The sequence below is a fragment of the Tyto alba genome, unplaced genomic scaffold (genome assembly GCF_018691265.1).
Source record: "Tyto alba isolate M040663 unplaced genomic scaffold, T.alba_DEE_v4.0 Super-Scaffold_1000006, whole genome shotgun sequence".
Lineage (NCBI taxonomy): Eukaryota > Metazoa > Chordata > Aves > Strigiformes > Tytonidae > Tyto > Tyto alba.
In genome coordinates, this window is record NW_024881272.1 from 8,437,833 (window position 1) to 8,455,567 (window position 17,735).

Below are 17,735 nucleotides of genomic sequence, written 5' to 3' on the forward strand. Positions count from 1 at the left end.
GAGCAGGTCTTATGTATAGTCACAGGCAGGATCCCCACTGTGCTGGTGGAGCAGACCAGTCTCCCCGGCACACACCAGTTGCTGTCCCTCTGTACTGACCGCAGTGGGAATCTGTCTCAGGGCAGTGTAAACCCCAACCAAGAGGTGACTCAGGCTGCCTCCCAAACAGCAGGCCTGCTTTTCCACCGCCGCCCTCCTCCAGGATTAATCTCTGGGATTGCTCCCATTAAGAGTTCGTATGCCTGGGGACCCGAGCCACCTGCATCACCTCTGCGGAACTGAGAGGAAGGTGGGAAGATGGGGATTGCAGCCGATCCCCTGCTGCTAAAACTGTGTGCTCTCCCATCAGCCGAGAAATGATTTCGTGGTCTGACAGCAACTGAGCCGTATTTTCAGATGAAGCTGAAGCGAGGTTTTGCGGTAACTCTTACAGCCAGGAAGGGTAGGGGGAAGCTTGCAGCACTCACACGGGGTTTTTGGCTGGGCAGGAGACGCAGCCGTGGATCAGGGTGAGCCTGCCACACCTCGCATGGGGTGACCTGCACGTGGTCATCCCCATCCCCCGGGGCGTTTTTTGCTCAGGTCATTCCCCACGGGAGGCAAGAAGCATGTTTTCTGCTCTGAGGCACAGGGAGAAGAAGCAACGGGAGGATCAGCCAGCTATAAGAAACCAGGGACAGAGGCTGGGGGGGGGGGGGGGCGGGCCACGCGTGACGTGCCCACGCGGCGCAGTGCTCCCTCCCGGCGGCCAGGGGGCGCCGCAGCGGGCGGGCTCAGCGGGAAGGCGGGGGGGGTGGCGCCCCGCCGCACTGCGCATGCGCCCGCAGAGGGCGGGAAGCGGCTGTGGCGGAGCGCGATGCGGCGGCAGCAGCCGGGGCGGGAATGGCCGCTGCCGGGAGCCGTCGGGGCTCTGTGCCGGGCCCTGCCGCCCCGCTCCCGGCCCGCCCCTGATACCCTCCGCCGCGCCAGGTTCGACCGGCCGCAGGCGGTGAGCGCCGGCGGCCCCCGCTGTTGCTTAGCGATCCCCCCCCCCTTCGTGTTGGGGGAATATCTCTGTGGGCGGGCAGGGGCCCCCGTGCGGGGCCGGGTCCCGGGTGGGAGGGGACGGGGAGAGGGGCAGCTGTGGGCGCCCCAGCCGGCCGTGCGTTCGGCGCCTCCCTCCAAGCTCGCCGCTCTGGGAAGGGCTTTGTCTTATTGTGGTTTTAACTTAAAGCTTGGCGTTTCAGGGTGGTCCGCAACACCTCTGTAGCGTCACCTGAGGTGTGCTTCCCTTCACTGTACACCGGCTTGGGTCTTTCTGCTTTGCAGGGCGATGCTTGCGAGGCCTCCAGCTCCTGCACGGGGCGCGCCACTTGCTCAGTTAACTATTTTAAGCATTTTACGAGTGTTGACTGAAATTCCAACTGTAAGAATCACTGTTTCGGTTTCTTAGCGTGCTGTCCTTGTGTGGCCAAGAAATGATTTCTAGTTTCTACTCGTCATGTGCTGCCTCTTGTTTGGGAGTTTTTGATACTATCACAGTCAGATCTTTGCAGTGTCCTCAAGAGCTTGTTCGGCTATGGGCGGGTTGTGCCATATGTGGTTATATCAGAGCAGATATTTTGGAAGCTGTGCTCCTGTATGCATGTAGAAGGGCTGGGTCTTGCTGTGCAGCCAGCATCAGTAGCCCTTCTCTTCCTGAGTGCACCTTACTGTAGGTAGAGTTCCTAAGGCGACTAATATGTGAACCTGCCTCGTTCGACAGTGTTGGCATGATTCAGGTGTGCTCTTCCATGTAGGAACTGATGCTCAGATATGGGTTTAATTGCCTAATTAAGACTAAATATATGGTAGATGTTTTGCCTGCTGATCTCCCCCCACCCCTCTCTTTCTTTGGCAGAGCCTGGATTTCTGGAGGCTGCTCTACGCTCTTCTGAAACAAATCCACGGAGGCAAGTGGACAGAGGTTGATGCCATAGGTAACCTAGTCAGTCTGGCTGACTGTGTGATTTCTGCCTGTCCCAGGGAGGTACTGGGACTGGTTTTGTAGCACCTTTTCTTTCGTTCTTTGCTCCCTGTCAGGAATGCTCCATTTTGAAAACATGTGCCACCAACTTACTGTTGTATCACAGCTGTGCAGGCAGGTTTACTCCTCTTTGGTTTGCTTTGTCCAGGAAACAGGGATGTTCTTGTGCCTGCTAGGGCTTCTTACTTTTCTTTGACATTTCACTGCAGGTAAATCTCTGAAGTGACCTTATTACAGAAGTAGATTTGTTTTTCCTTTGATTCCTTCTTTCCCCATTCCACACATGATGCATGATTCTGTGGTTAATCTACCAAGTCCTGCGTCAGGGCCATGAATTATAGCATATGGACCATACATAAGTGTTTTGGATTGAAGTTCTAGACATAACAAAAAGTGCATGTGATTATTTTAGAGGGACCATGAGTATCTCTGTGGACAGGGCCACTAATCCAGAGAGAAGCTGGATACAGGTTGGCTTCTCACAGTGACAGAGCACTATTCACTACTTAAATGTATGTTATTCCAAGTACAATACTACTCCCCGGACTTCTCTCTTGATATATGTCTATCTACAGCCCTTTCATTGTCAGAGGACGTTTTGAGAATGGGATTTTCTGTGATGGATAAAGGTCTTCTCAGACCAAAACGACTTAAATTCCACTTTTGCCCTTGACAGCAAAAAAACCTAAACAACATTGTTTAAGTCCCTGAAGAGCTGGGAATCTGATGGCTCTGTAAATGGAGTTAAAAAAGGCTAAGCGTTGTGGAGTGTGGAGCAAAACCAGCATAGTTTTGCTGGTAGATCAGCAGGAAATCAGCATGGTTCTGTGTTACTCACAGGACTGCTATTTTTCATTTGGCTGTTTTTGCTTTTCCGCTCATCCACAATCTGCTGTGTATGGTAAGTCAATTTATTGTCCATCTCCTACAGCTTTGTGGAGATGGTCCTGCATGAGTGCAACTTCCTCGAATCCTGGCTGCTCCCATGCCAATTGCCTGTAGCATTTTGAGACAGGACTTCCATGTGTGTGTGACAGGTTGCTGACCCTAGACAGAACAAATCCAGCCTCTGCTGGTAGATTGTGAGGTAGGAATGTGCGGTTCTACTCAGAACTGCTGATCTGATTTTTAAGAAACTTGTTTAGTCACAACCTGGTGATTAAAGCTGAAATTCAGGTTGGAGAGGCATACTGTTTCTCAAATTACACTAATTACCTTTGTTTGGCCAAGGGAATGAGTTGTCTGCTGCTAACACGATCAATATTTTACTGCCTTTCTTCTCTGTTCCTGCTCTGGAGCACTTGTGGTCTCTTGTGTATTTATTTCATGCAAATGAAGTGGAAACCTTTGGCACAGGGACTAACTAACTCTCAGGTTTGTACAGGATCCTGTTGCACAGCAAAGAATTGAAACGGATTCCTCTAATTCAAGTCCAGTGATTTAGTCCGTGGATCAGACTTCACTTTCTTTGCTGTTTTTGAACAACCCCTCAGTTATCTTAGCTAAAACAGGGAGAGCAGCGGTTACCAGATCTCAGAGGAAGGCTGTGAAGACTCCTTTGGTGTAAGGGTTACTGTGTGCGTAGGAGCAGCTTTCTGGAAAAGAGAAGCCGCACGCGAATGGTCTTGTACCCTTTCTTCTTCCAGATGAAACACTGAACTTCGGCCTGTAGCCTGTGTGTGTTGTTGGGGTCACAGTGGTTCTCCTTACTACTCTGTAGAGTGAGACCTACATTTCAAGGACTGCATGCTAGATTGGACCACTTGCAGTTGTGTGATGCTAGGAAAGAGCAGTGCACTGCAAGGAGAGAATGTTCTTACAGATTTTGCCCATGGAAAAGGACAGATTTTTCCAGGAATTTTTCCTTGATCTGGGAAGTCCTTTTTATCAAGTGACTTTTGAAGTTGCACCCCAGCGTGTATTTCTGTTTCAAGTGAATTGTTTTCACTAGTCAGTGTCTGAGCTGATCTTGTCATATAGGTGAATTTTAGAGGAGATTGAAGTTTTCTTTGAATGGAACAGCTACTAGTCATTCCCTTGTTATGGGTGTGATGTGATATTGTTCAGAAGAACTTTCTGCGCCATGTTTTCAAATGGTTGATGTATTTTATTGCCTAGCTAGCAGAAAATAAAATATTTGAAAAATTACATATAAAAAGAAAGTCCACACAGTCTGATGTTTTAAAATGTAGGAACTATTGCATTCTTGCAAAAAGGAACCAGAAACCCCATTGAAACCTGCCAGCCAGTGGCTATAAAATTCTGCAAATGGCTCTTGTTTGTCATTTTGGAAGAATTTTTTTTTCACACAGTAAAAAGCACTTACTGTAAACTTTGGTTGACACTCCAGCATTTTAAACGTGTCAGAACAATGGGTCTCTTGTCAGTGGAGTACAAGTCAAACTAATCTGTGTAATAGGACTTTGGGCATAACCTTAGTGATGGAGTCATGATTAGTGGTTTCACTCTGCTTTTTCTTCACAGAGGCTGAGAGCTGATGGACTTGGTTAACAAGCTGACAGCCACACCAGGTAGCAGTGCAATATACATTCGGATAGTTGGCAGAAATGTTTATTTTCTGGAGCTGCAATTCAGTTTTTATAGTATGGGGAAGAGGTCTGGAGCTGCAATATATTTTTGTTTGTTTGACAAATGAAGCAGAAAACATTCTTCTGCAGCAGTAGTTTCCCATAATACCACTACCTATGCAGGTGTTTCTTGCCTGAGTGCATAAAGTAATGTATCTGTGTCTGTTCTTGTACTTGATTTAGTTTCTTTCCATCCTAGCCTGCCAGGCTAATGTATAATCCTTGTTTGAAAATCATGTAATTCACTGAAAACATTCTGCAGGATTCATAAAGCAGAAGAGCACAGCTTGTGCACAGTTTTAAGAGAGCTGAACCCTGAGGTCCTTCCACAGTTTGGTCTGACTTGCTGAACGTACTTTTATAAATTATGTGCATGCAGAAGGGGATTTATTGGAAGGACTGTGTGGGTCTTTATAACTTGCCTAATCCTAACGAATTGCTGTAAGAAAATGTTGTCAAAGAGGAGGTGTTTGAGTGACTGGTTTTGTCAACATCAGCGTCACTTTTGTGATTTTTTTTTTTTTTTTTTTTTCTCTTGGCTGCACATTTTGGAGGAATCTGTCTTGGTTTTGGGTATTTGTAGCCTCTACTGCCATTTATCTGAGCACCGTTTCCTTGTAAGCAGAGCACTGTGGAGATGAGGAAAACTAAGTGACTTCTCTAAGGTCATGGAAAGGCTCTTTGATCCCCAGTTCCAGGTCTACTGCTTGGCCACAGCTCCTGCCTGATATACGAGTGGTACCTTCTCATGTGAGGGCAACGTGTTGCAGAGAGAGATATGAAATAGGGGGAGATAAAGGATCAAAGCAACACAGAAATTCAGGTGGCTAATTGCCTTGCTGGATTTGGTCCTGAGAGGTATGTCAGAGCAGGGAAGTTGTGATAAAGGAAAAAACTACCTGGCTTGCTCTTTCTTCTTTCTCGTTGATATGTGTTTTCTTGGGGAGCTCCCTGAACTGCAGATGGCAGCATGTGATGCTTGTTTGCTTTGAAAAAGGAGGAAAGTATGTACTGATCTTCCTTTTGGAGTATTTCTGCCTTTATCTGTTATGGCAGTTCCTTTCTTGACAAATGCACAAAGAAAAGGAAAGCGCAACATGAAAACTTAGCTCCTGTGAGAAGTTCAAGAGTGATCAGAATAAAATCTCTAATATCTAAGTGCTCCCCCTGTGCATGAGGAATAGGAGTGCATATCTACAGCAAGTTTTTTAGCAAATCATAGGCGTTTCTGCCACCAGAGCATTGTGGAGGAAACCTGCTTGTTCTCACATGCATGGGTTCTGCAAAAAGAGCAAACAAAGTGATTGAGGTGCTTGGGTTTCCTTTTTGTGTCTGTAATGCAGAAACAAGCTGGGTATAAAACCAACTGCCCTACTGTCATGTGTTTCTGCAGAAGCTCTGCCACGCAAAACACTAGTCCTGCAAGAAATTAGTAACTCTGCACCATTGTATCACCTGCTTAATCATGCTCCTGATCTTGCTTTTTGTTCTTCAGTTGCGGTTATTGTCTTTGTCAGAAATTCATTTGCAGCTTTGACACGGCCAACCACATATTCCTGCTCCTACTGCTGAAGATGTGTAGTAAGCTGTTTAACAGTTTCAGCTGTATGTTTGGATTGAGAAACACTCTGAAAGTAGGCATCTCCTTAGGGATCTGCCCTCATGTTTCTCTGAAACCTGAAGGAATAGACCTTCCTTTGGTTTGTCAAGGTGCAAAGGGCTTAGTGGCTCTTTATGTGTACCAGCTCCTTCCGGTCTCGGCAGAGCTGTGGCAGCGAATTGCTCCTTTAGGGTTACTAGAGTAGGTCAGGTTATAGCTCCTCCTTGTGTTTTGGCTGTGTATTACTTTTGGTGGATAAGACTCTTTTAACATTTTGCAAATCAAGTTAAATCAACCACTCTTCACTGTGAGAGTCGCTTGTAATTAACAAATTCCTTTTGAGAGCAACAGGATTGTTACCTTGTTTTTTTTTGTTTTGAAGCTGGTTATTATGTAGCTTTTGAGCTTCAGCAGTCAGTGCCAGAAGAAGAAAGATTATGGTATGTGTCAGTGCTAAGGAAGGTTTTTGCCACAAGTAACAAGCACTAGGCAAATGACTATGTAATGTGATTAATTTGTATGTTAATTAAGGACATCAGTGACAATCCCTGATTGTGCAAGGTTTGTACTTTGTTATTTGTGTGTGTGTACTTTTTTCACAAAATCCTATGGAGATACTGAAACATGCTAGAAAAGGGGAGGAGGTTTCTTCCTTATTTTGTAAGAATGCCTAAACTGGATCAAACTGAAGGTTCCTCTAGCTCCATCCAGCTGTGGCAGCTGTCAAAATTAGATGCCCAGGGGAAAGGACAGAGCAAGTTTTCCGGGGGTATTCTTTCAGTCTCCCATAATTTACATCTCAGACTTCCCAAGCAAGAGAGCATATTTTTATATTTCATAAGCTTCCATGAACTCCTGTTCCATAAATTCAGTTCCTCCTTGAGCCTGTGTAACTCTGTGCCCATAGTGTCCTGTGGCCAGAAATTTCAGAGCTTTGCTGCATGTGTGAAGAACCTCTCTGTAACTTGTTTTGACTCGCTTGTTAATTTTGGTGGCTCACAGTTCTTGTATTGAATGTCATGCAAACAAATTATTCCCTATTCACCCATTCCACAGCACTCATGGTTTTAAAGAGTTTTGTCATATCCATTCTTAGTCATCTTCTTGGCCTACATTGTCAGTTCTTATAGAGAAGCTGTTTTGTACATGTGATCGTACTTATCCTTTTTTTTTTTTTTTTTCTCCAAGTTTTTGGGACCGAAGAGATAAACTAACACTGTGAATTTGAGATGTGGGGTCACAGTGGATACAGACAACAATATAATGTTGTTTCCTGTGTTCTGTTTAGTTTCCTCTCTAGGTTTCTCACATTCAATTTGCTTTTGGATGCATATGAGGACCAAGTGTGGTATTGTCATGAAAAATCTTATCTAGGATTGTGTTCCTGAATCCAGCGGTCAGCTCCAAGCCCATTGCTATGTCAATAAAGCTAGGATTGCTTTTTCCCTTGTGTGCATCATTTTTCACTTTTTATAAAAACAATTTTATCTGTCATTTTAAAGCTTGAGCTCATTAGGTTCTGTAATCCTTTACAATCTACCTGCATTCCTTATTACTGAGTAATATCACGTCAGCACCAAATTTTCTGTCACTGTCACACTGTCATTTTGAGTTGGTTGAACAGCAACTGTTTAGCACAGAGCCCTCATTTGAAACCACCATTTGTTCCTGCCCTCTGGTTCTTCTCTGCTGGGTACTTGTCATCGTTTCAAGGGCCTTCCCTCTCCCTCCACTGCAGTGATTTAGTTTCTTTATGCTAGCTGAATCCCACTGGGAAGTCTAAATGTCCCACACTGGTTGAGTCTTCCTTAATCCCTTGCTTGTCATTGCCTTTGGAGAACTCCAGTAGCTGTTTGAGCAGGACTTCCTTTTACAACAACTGTTGGTTCTTCCCCAGCACGTGTTGTTTATCATTATGCCTCCTAAATATGTTCATTATTATAGTTCTGACTTAGTACAGAGCTGAAGCTTACTGGTCAGAACCTTTTTTAATAATTATTTTCTCTGTGTTACCTTAGTATTTTACAGTTCTGTAGCGCCTGTCTTGCAGCTGTCAGGTAACATTTGCTGGCGTGAAGGGATACAGATCAGAGAATTCCTGAGAATTAGATAGTCCATGTGGTCTGGTATGCAGTGTGGTGTACTGCATTATCTCTGCTTGCTCACTGGTGCTCAGAGATTTGCAGCAGGCTGTGAAACACCTATCTCTGAATTCCAGTTTCATTCAGGAGTAAAGAGACTCAGAGTGCTTACTAATTCATAGCATGCTTGGTGGCTCATAAAAAATGAATAGGTGAATTGGAGTCCTCTTACAGTAGGGATGGCTATTTACCTCTTTTGCCTTTGTTAACCTCCAAGAGGCCATTACTGGCCTTGATCTCAACTTTGAATTTCTTCTTTTCCTTTAGCAGTAGTTCCTGTAAATCAGAATGGGACAGCATAAAGGAGTCTTTTACTCTTTGCCTCCTGTGCTTTATCAGTTGTTGATAAAGACTCTAGTCTTCACTGTCTTCCCCTAATCTTAGGCTTGATTAAAAATCTTGCTCTCAGAAGAGGCAGCAGTTTCTGGAACTGAGTGGGTAAATGCATTGAGTAGTGCAGTGTGTTATTCTCAATTGTTTTCTTCTTTTCAGATAACCAAATTAGGTTTGTAAAATCAGCGTTGTGGTACCATGGCTATGACAGGCCAGAACTCTACCAGCTCCCCTCTGACGGCTCAGCGGGTAGTCGGGAGCTGCTGCTGGCATTCTCCTGGCTGCTGCACAGACTCAGCCTCCTGGAGCAGCTTTTGGCTCAGAACAGAGTAAAGACTGGGGATGAAACCTCTGTGTGCACGGTGAGCGTGTTTGTGTCCTTCCACTTTATTTGTCTATAAGTAACGTTCTGTGACAGCAGCCATGTTTATCACTAGTGTGTAATGTGTGATATCTCAGTACCTTTGCACGTAAATGCCTTACTCCAGCTTTAAAAAGACTTAAAGGGGCCAGTACCTGGAACCTGTTTTCTTTCCCTTCTCTGAACTTTCTGTGTGCGGGTGGTTTGGGTTCCTTCTCATTCTCAAACTCCCATCCCTGCCTGAATTCCCTGATTTCTATTTCCAGTATAGGAGAGACCAGTGTGGAGGAGTGCAAGTAAGCAAATGTCTTTGATCTCTCTGCTTCTGAGTTTTGTGCTTCCAGACTGTAGCATGGGTGGTTCTACAGTGCAGGCAAACACGTTTGCTGTGAACGCTGGGTATGCTGGCCTTGTGTAGAGCAAATAGTACTTTTTAAGAACATCAAGTTCTCCAATGGCAGCTACTGCTCCTGGGGTAACTAATGACCTTGTAGCCTCCTAGAGAGAACAGTGGGGTATGTTGTTGTGTTCCTGTCAATAAAAAGATGCTAGCACATAGAAAGCCTGTTCTGAAGTAAGCTAAGGATAGCTGTTTGCCTGCTTTAGCTCCAATATATATATATGCACAATCAAAAAAAAAAGGCAAAAACCCCCACAAAAACACAGTCTAGTAATGTTTGGTAATACTGCTTTTAAAATCCATTCCTTGCATTTAAGACCACATGTACATTTTACTGTGTAGACAGTTGCTCTGGAGCATAGAGTGAGAAGATGGGGTTTTTTCCATGTTTATATCTTGTTTGTTGCAAATAAACTGTTCCTGATCTTATCACAACAGATAACATAGGCTGAATTTAAATTGATCAGTGCAGTGGGTTAGTGTGGCCAAGGCCTCTATAGATGGTTGTGAGTTTGTTCTAAATCATCTTTATCTCATCAGACATTAATTACTGGTCAGTCTGGTTCAAAGTGACCAGCTCACACAATTGTCTAATTTTTTGGCAAAGGACATTGTATGTCAGGAATGCTACCTGCTTATATCTGGTAACATCTAAGACCTTGTGGTCTTCATGGTCATGTATATGTGCTCCCCTAGACTGTAGGCTGCCTGGCTTTCCAGAATCTTTCTAGGGGACAGCAAAGCAGTAAAGTGAGAGTCTGGAAAGCTACGGTATAGATAGAGTGTCTTCAGAAGGAAAACACTTACAGATATGGAAAACAGTTCAAAGAGAAGAGTCACCTCTGAACAACATTGTTGCCAGTATTTTGAGAAGAGGGACCCCTCTTGCTACACTGCAGTTTGCTGCACAGAAGAGGGAGCACAAGAGGCAGTGCTTGGTGCACTGTGCGGGTGGGGGTGCCCTCCGGTGTTGTGAAGGGTGCCTTGAGACTTTAGGAAAACACACTTATGGAGAACTTTTTACTTTTTCTTGTGTGGCAGCAGATTATTTTTTGTGTCCTTGATTTCTGTTATAAAAGTGATGAGTGCAGTGTAGCAGCAATGTGAATTCAGGAAATGGGGCAGCACCTATGTTATTTTCTCTGAAGGTCTTAAGTTTTGCATTTTCCAAAAAGAGATGAAAGAACTATGGTAATATAATGTTATCTCTTATGGCCACGCAGAGGCACACTGAGAAGTTTATTGCTGTACCTTTTGCTGCAATTCTAACCTGTTCTACCTGTGTTTCTCAAAAGACATGGAATATGTTTTTCATGTTTTTATCCAATAACTGTCTGAAATAGTGTTTGGAAAGGTTTACAGGTCTGGAAAATTTATTTCAGTAGTCCAGATAAAAGTTCTATAGACTGGAATCTGAAGTTAGCATGTGTGTGTAAAGCTCATTGTATTAAGGGCAACATTTCTTGTATGGTGTTCATCTAGCAAGTTTTCATGCTCCAGTACAAATAGGTGTTCATGGGGGAAAAAATGATAGAATATAGTTACAGTGTAACTAGTGTGTTTTGTGATTCTACATTAAAACAAAGAGAATTTTGAGGGAGTTGATAGTTGATCATCTAGACACTACAAAACCAATAAATTCAACCAGTAAGACTCAATCAAATTAAGATCTAGGAACGCACAGTTAAGGATATAAGGAGGTAATGGCGGGCGAGAAGATAGGTGGATCACACACATCATTTTGCTTAGTAAGCCAGTTCCTTGTAAACCACTCATGAAAGCCTGGTTGTTGCATAAAAGTATGATAGTTTTGTTATTGTTATATATTGTTATTTGATATTGTTATTTTATGCGATACCTTCATGTAACAAAGTCTAGTCATCAGTCAGACAGCATTCAGCAATATAGCCCCTAAAATCTCAGTAAGAAAGGAAGAAAGTGAGGTTGTCAGTTTGATACCTGGCATCTTATGAGTTAAAGTACAACTTGAACAATTGGAGTTCTGGAATTTTGAGTCTGGGAATGTTAAATACCAGGCATTTGTGATACTTAAGGTGAAATGTTGGAAGATGTGTAACAAATCGTACAGGTGTCGATAAACATGCCAGAATTGTAGTCTCTGCAGCTGTAACTGTCTTCTATTTAAGTAAATTGAAGGAAAAACATAAAAGAAGAAGAAAGCTTCACTAGAGAAAGATTTGTCTCAAAAGAATAAAGAAAAGGAAATGTTCTTTAAAACAACTGAAATTCTCAGCTGAGAAAGTGCTTGAAAAATCTTCTACCGCATGGAGTCTTTTTTTTTTTTTTTAATGATTATAAACAGTTGAAAATATTTTCTTGAAATGAAAAGGTTGCAAAACAAAAGTCCATGAAATAGTATTTGGTTCTGTGCATTGCTGAGATCTCTGCCAAAATCAGCAAAGCATGAAAGCCAGTACTTACTGGCAAAGCACATCTGTTGGTCTGCTAGTGAGAATAAATGTGAAGAAAATCCTTACCCTTTGTCTTCATCTAAAAAAATGTAGTCTGAAGGCATAGCTGTAGTTCAAACAGATATTCACATGGTTTGCTTTTAGAATTTTGTCTGAAATAAACAAAAGTGGACAGGGTCTGTTGTATGAAGAAGAGTGAATGCAGCTAATCCCTAAATTAAGGGTGCAATCATGTTCTGACTATTATTTCAGCCTCAGTTTGAAACAAAGCCTACAGCCTGCTAAATTGCTGATAATATGCCAAATACCCAACATATCAAGGTCCAATTAAATTAATTAATTTCATTTAATTTCATATTACCACTTTGGCCTTGTTTTCTTCGTAGTTCCTTAGCAACACAGTTTTTTCCCCTACAAATTGAACACTTCCATCAGCTCTAAAGGATTTCAGGCCAGTTATTTATAGAGGGATGGGTATTCATGACACTCAATGGACATGAAACTCAGCCACTGCATGGAATTCATAATTTTAAGATCCTGAGCTGGGGAAGGCTTCCACAAGTTTACTTTTACATGCACTTACATCTTCAGATTCAAAAGTTAAGTGATTCCTAAAATTCTAAACAAAACAGTGGTGAAAGCATGATGAAAAGGTTAAGGTGGTAGGAGGTAGTGCTTAATGTGGCTAATGTAATGAAAAAAATAATCTTGAGGTAGTTGTTCATAAGGACAGGTATGTTTAGTAGCCTAGGATGATTATATGGGTTGACTGCTTTTGTGTGTTAGGTAAGAAAATCCTTCAGGGCACCTTGTCTCATGTGGCTTCCAGCTCATTTTTTTATTTTATTTTTTTTTTGGAAGGGCAGTGCTGCAGTCTCCTGAACCAGGGCTCTGTGTACTTGCTGCAGGAAGTCCCAGTGAGCAGGACTGAAGGAGCCACTGCTCTTGCTAGCCTTCCACCCCCAGCTCTCTTCCAGTATGTGAAGTTTATCATCTAATGGGGGGTGACAGTTAAGAGAGCAGGCTGGAGCTGGGGTTGCTGTGCAGGAGGAACACGAGAGGGAAGAGAGGATCGATCGCACGTCAGACTCTAGTACCTGGCTGCTGTAGTGCAAGTCCATTATCTGAATTTACTGTGCTGATCTGTTAGCAAGTTGGTGACTCCAGAGGCAGTAAGTGAAAGTTCAAACTTTGCATTGGTCAGCTCTTTAGAAAAAGTAATCACTAATTCTAGTAGATCTATAAAGACTTAAGTACAATCTAAATTGGAGATTCACATCAGTTTAATGAAGTGTCTACTTAGGAATTGTCACCTGTTGTTACTGCCTTAAAGCACTGGGTGATTAATTGATGGACGTTTTCAAAGGCTTTTTACACCCATTGTGGATTTCTATCTCAAATATGCACTGCCATGATGTCAGTTTTAACATCTGTTGTTGCTTTGGTGATCATATACAGGCAGATTATTCTCACGTGCCATTCATTGATTCCTATTTACACATTAAAATTATAGAATACAAACCACATCTGAAAATGTGTAGGTGAAACACTGTCCTTCACTGAACCTGTAAGGCAGACCTGGGGAGTTCTCATATTCTCTCTCTCTCTAAGAAGCAGATAAATGTTTGATATAAACCTGCCTTTTTATCACATTCAGTATTTGACTAAATTTTTTTTTGCCTCACTTTTTAAATTTTAGTGATATCATCACAGCTTTCTCCAAATCTGTGATGGTTCATGCAGATAATAGCAGTACTCTGTCAGCATGTATTCTTTCTGTTTCCAGGGAGGAATACTGCCTGTACTGGTATTATTTCTACAGCTGAAATTAATCTATGTGTGCCCCATAATTTAATTATGTGTGGAGGCTGTTGAATTTTTTAGATGGGGGTAGTGATGTTATATCCCTTATTATCACCAGGATATGTTGGACTAACACTGCTGCTTGGTTCCACTAATTCCCTCTGACTGCTTCTTGCCCTCTGAGTGAAATTGGATGCCCCTCCCCTTTTGTGAATTTATAGTAATCAACAAATATTGATATTGTAGTTGTAATTAATGTGTGTCTCTTTAGCATGCCAAAGTGAACTCAGTTAAATTAATTGTGGTGGGGAGAAATGAAACTAAACATGCCTTCTGACTCTTAGGTTTGCAATTTGATTAATCTTTTGTTTGTCACAGTCTAGTTTGGCTCTCTGGCTATTTCCAATATAGTGCAAGGCTTCTGCTTGGTCTAATCTTGTTGAAATGCCTTTCTCTTATAGGAATCTTGACTGTCACTGCTGTTCCATAAACCATGTTATTAAAGAAAAGTGTTAACGTAGCAGCCAAGCTTGATGTTCCCTTCAGCAGAAAACCAGGAAACCTTTGTCACTAGTGTCAGTAAATATAAATTTTCTGTTCCCCCCTGCCTTCACCTATTTAAGTGGGGGTGGAAGAGGGAATTTTAACATTGATTCTGAATCAGAAGCATAATTACTTTCCAGATCTTTATGGGCTATACTAGTCTGTCAGCTTTCATTTTTTTTAGATTTCTCTCCCTTATTCTCTGTGCTTACACTTCTATTCTTTTTGTCCTCCTATGGTTCTAACAGCTCCCACCATTTATCTTTTTGCCCCTTTTTTGCTACTATTGTTGCTGTATTCTGTAGCTACTAAGGGACACATTTTTGAAAGCTGTCCCTGAAACCTAAACAGAGGGCACAGGATCCCCAGAGTTTCTCCTGCAGTTTCCCTTGCCTCATTTTTTTTCAGCAAGCAGTGCTGCTTTGCCCGCGGCAGCCTGGTGTGTTTGGTGTGTGCTGCACCCCACGCTGGGCCACCCCGTCTGGACCTTGCAGCAAACTGGGCTCCTGCGTGGCTGGCAAGTCTGTTGTAGCGCTCTCATTGCACTGCTAACCACCCTGTAAAGGCTTCTGCCACAAACTAAGGGAGAAAAATGCTTGAATTCTGCCTTTTGTACTTCTGAAAGTCACTTCCTGAATAGGTAGCTATTGTCTTTAGTTACTGCTATTGCCTGTAGGCTTAAACACGTTTTGTGGTCAGAGATGACTAAATTAGGAATATGTTTTTGCCATACAACAACTGGAGCACATTTCAGTTTGGACTCTTGAAATGCACTTTTTATGTTTTGATGTTAAAGCACAAGTTACAGGTGATAGCTGAAATTGTCTCCCCGTCAATCCGCATATGAATATGTATGTGCTATTCCTTCTGATCTTTTGTGTCTTTTATTTTTTTAATTCTATGCTTTGGACTTTCATGGAACCTTTTTTCCAGTGAAAAACAATTTCCTGTGGTGCACTGGAAAATGTGTGGTTAACAACATTTATTTTTGCCTGACACTGAATATACTTATATACGTCTAAGAGTTGTGGTTGGGTGTTTTGGTTTTTGGGTTTTTTTTTTTTTTTTGGCAGCATGTCAAGGTAAATGCTCTAAAAGAGGAGTCTGAAATGATCAGAAAGGCTTATAATTTGTTCAAGCTGCTGTTCATGTAGTAATGTCTGAATTTCAAATAAATGCAAAATTTCTTGAATCTGATGTTACAGCTGATGTGTTCTGGATGGGGTTCTACCAACAGGCACGGGAGTCACTTGAGCTCTCACCTGAGGAGAGGAAGATGAGGACTGGCCTGCTCATGGGAAGGCTTAACATGGTCGTACTGGTACTCTGTACTTCGCTGAATTTCTGTGTGGGGAGTGCCTTCCTTGTCTGTTGGGGAAACCGAGTGATTTTTAAGGTGTTTTAGTGCCTTTCCTGCCCTCTGGTGGCGGGGAGCAGCCAGTACCTTTAATACCTTCTGATTTAAATGAGAACATCCATCCACACTTTTAAAGTGGTGTCCCACTTTGTGATCAGGGTTTAACACTCATTGGAGGATTTTTTGAAATTAAGAACTTTTTCCTCAGGAGGACAAAAGGAATGTGCAAAGAAGGTCATGGCAGGCCTTCTACGTATGGCAGAGCTCTGCCTCCCCTCTCCTGGAGGGCAGTTACTGTTTCTTTTCATGTTGGCCTCTTGCTCCAGATTTGCTGCTGATGTGGCATTCTGCATCTTTCTCTCTTCACTGGTTGCCCCCTGCCCAGCAGCTTGCCACAGTGAAGCAAAATGGACGTGGGCAAGCAGGGCTGCAGCTGCAGGCAGAGGAAATGCAGTGCAAGGCATATCTATATTGCGTGTCTTGAGCCCTGCAAAATGCAGTGCTCTGTGATTCAAGGTTGACCCTGCCACATGTTTGTTTTAGTGTGTTTCGTTTCCATGTTTTGTCTGAATACAGGATACAGTGAACTTTGGGATTTAAATGTTATTTTAAAAACTTGCAGCTCCAAAGATGAGGCAATGCTGCTGTGCTATTTTAAAGGCATAGTGCTTTTGCTTTATTGCAGAGCTCTTCGGTAACCTGCTGAGTGAGTGAGGAGGGATGGGGTAAGGGACTGACTTGCTCTAGTGCCTCAGGCCTGTGGCTACTGCCAGACAGGCTTGTTTGAACACTGCAGGAATGGGTAGGAACTTTGTTCACATCTTCTGCCTTCCCTCAGCACCTTCTCTTTTTCACTCTTTGCCAAGAGTGAACTCCTGGGAGTGCTGTTGTGAGTAGTAATTTTTACAACAGACATTGAAATTTAAAAGCTAAAAGGCCATGTGGAAACACAAGGATTTTACTTTTTAATTGCTGAATACTCCGAGCGTAACTTCCGCATTGTGAGCACTTATGTTCATGGAAAACATATTCTGTGCAAATATCTGGATATTTAATTGGTATTTGCATCATGTGGGAGTATGCTCTTATACCATCTATCTTTCCATGCATTCATCTAATCTGGATCCTACCTTGTCTAGGAGGAAATCCAATTAGTGTTGTTGATGGTGCTGTTAATGAAAATAGTGTTGTCCCTTTTGCATTCATCCGTTCAAACTGTTCCTTTTCACATTTTCCCCTCCTGCGGATAGATGTATGGCTGTATTAATTAAGAAAGCATGTCTGATACTGTTATTTCTGGCTATGGTGTTTAATTTTAAAAAAAATTATGCTCCGTTTAAAGATCTGTAATTACACAGGTTAACATATGTTATGTCACATCAAAACCATTGTCTGAATTATGAGCGGTTCAGAACGAGCGCTCAGTAGAAGCTGCAGGAGCACTTTATTGGCTTGATTTATGTGATTGCTTTGCCTTTCCCGAGTCCTGTGGTGAGGGATCTAGATAGGCTTATTCCCACCTTTGTGATACCAGGCTGCATGCTTAGTGTAGTTAAGATTTGAGTAGTACCTGAGAGTAGTTTCTGTCTAGACTCAGATTAACAAGTGAGGAGTGGGCTGGGGGCATGCATTGGAGATTTCAACTGGCAGTTGCTTTAATTTGCTCTGCTCAAGGATTAATGTCCAGGAGTTGACTTAATGCATATATCCATGGGTTAAACGTGCTACCCGTGCTCTGGTAGGGTTGCTTCTCCATGGGAAGAGTAGCAGGCTGCTTGCTGGATGTTCAAATATGGAAGCAGAGAGCTGATCCTTGGAGGGATTTGCAAGATGTCTGGGGAAAAGCCACAGCATGCCGGGGGTGAGGTGGCGGCAGCGGCCGGGCCTGGTCCTGTACCGACAGGTGGCAGCTGGTAGTCAGAAAAGAGCATCTCTCGGAGAAGTAGCCCTGCCATCGCCTTGTTTTTACAGCAGTGCAGGCAGCACAGTCCTCTTAATTTCCATTGTGTGTACAGGGCATAGTAAATTTATTAAGGTAAGAATCTATAAGCATTAAGGTACCGATATGAATTGGAAAAGGACAGAAGGTGTAGAAGTGTGGTGAAACTGCATAACAAAAGGTTTTCTTTGCAGTACTGTTTGTGGCATATTGCAAGATCTCCACTGAATCTG

At 42.9% G+C, this 17,735-nt stretch overlaps 1 protein-coding gene across 6 annotated transcripts in view; it reads left to right on the forward strand.

Annotated features, from left to right (window-relative positions):
* The first annotated feature begins 832 nt into the window (after positions 1-832).
* TEDC1 (tubulin epsilon and delta complex 1) overlaps positions 833-17,735 on the forward strand; it is an 84,499-nt gene continuing 67,596 nt past the window's right edge. For all 6 annotated transcript variants that reach the window (XR_006164560.1, XR_006164561.1, XM_042784252.1 and 3 more), the window contains exons 1-3: positions 833-988; positions 1,880-1,958; positions 8,827-9,029. Coding sequence is in view for 4 of the 6 variants with exons in the window: in XM_042784252.1 (XP_042640186.1) it covers positions 857-988; positions 1,880-1,958; positions 8,827-9,029 (414 nt within the window). In the remaining 2 variants the exon portion in view is untranslated. The remainder of the gene's footprint in view (positions 989-1,879; positions 1,959-8,826; positions 9,030-17,735) is intronic.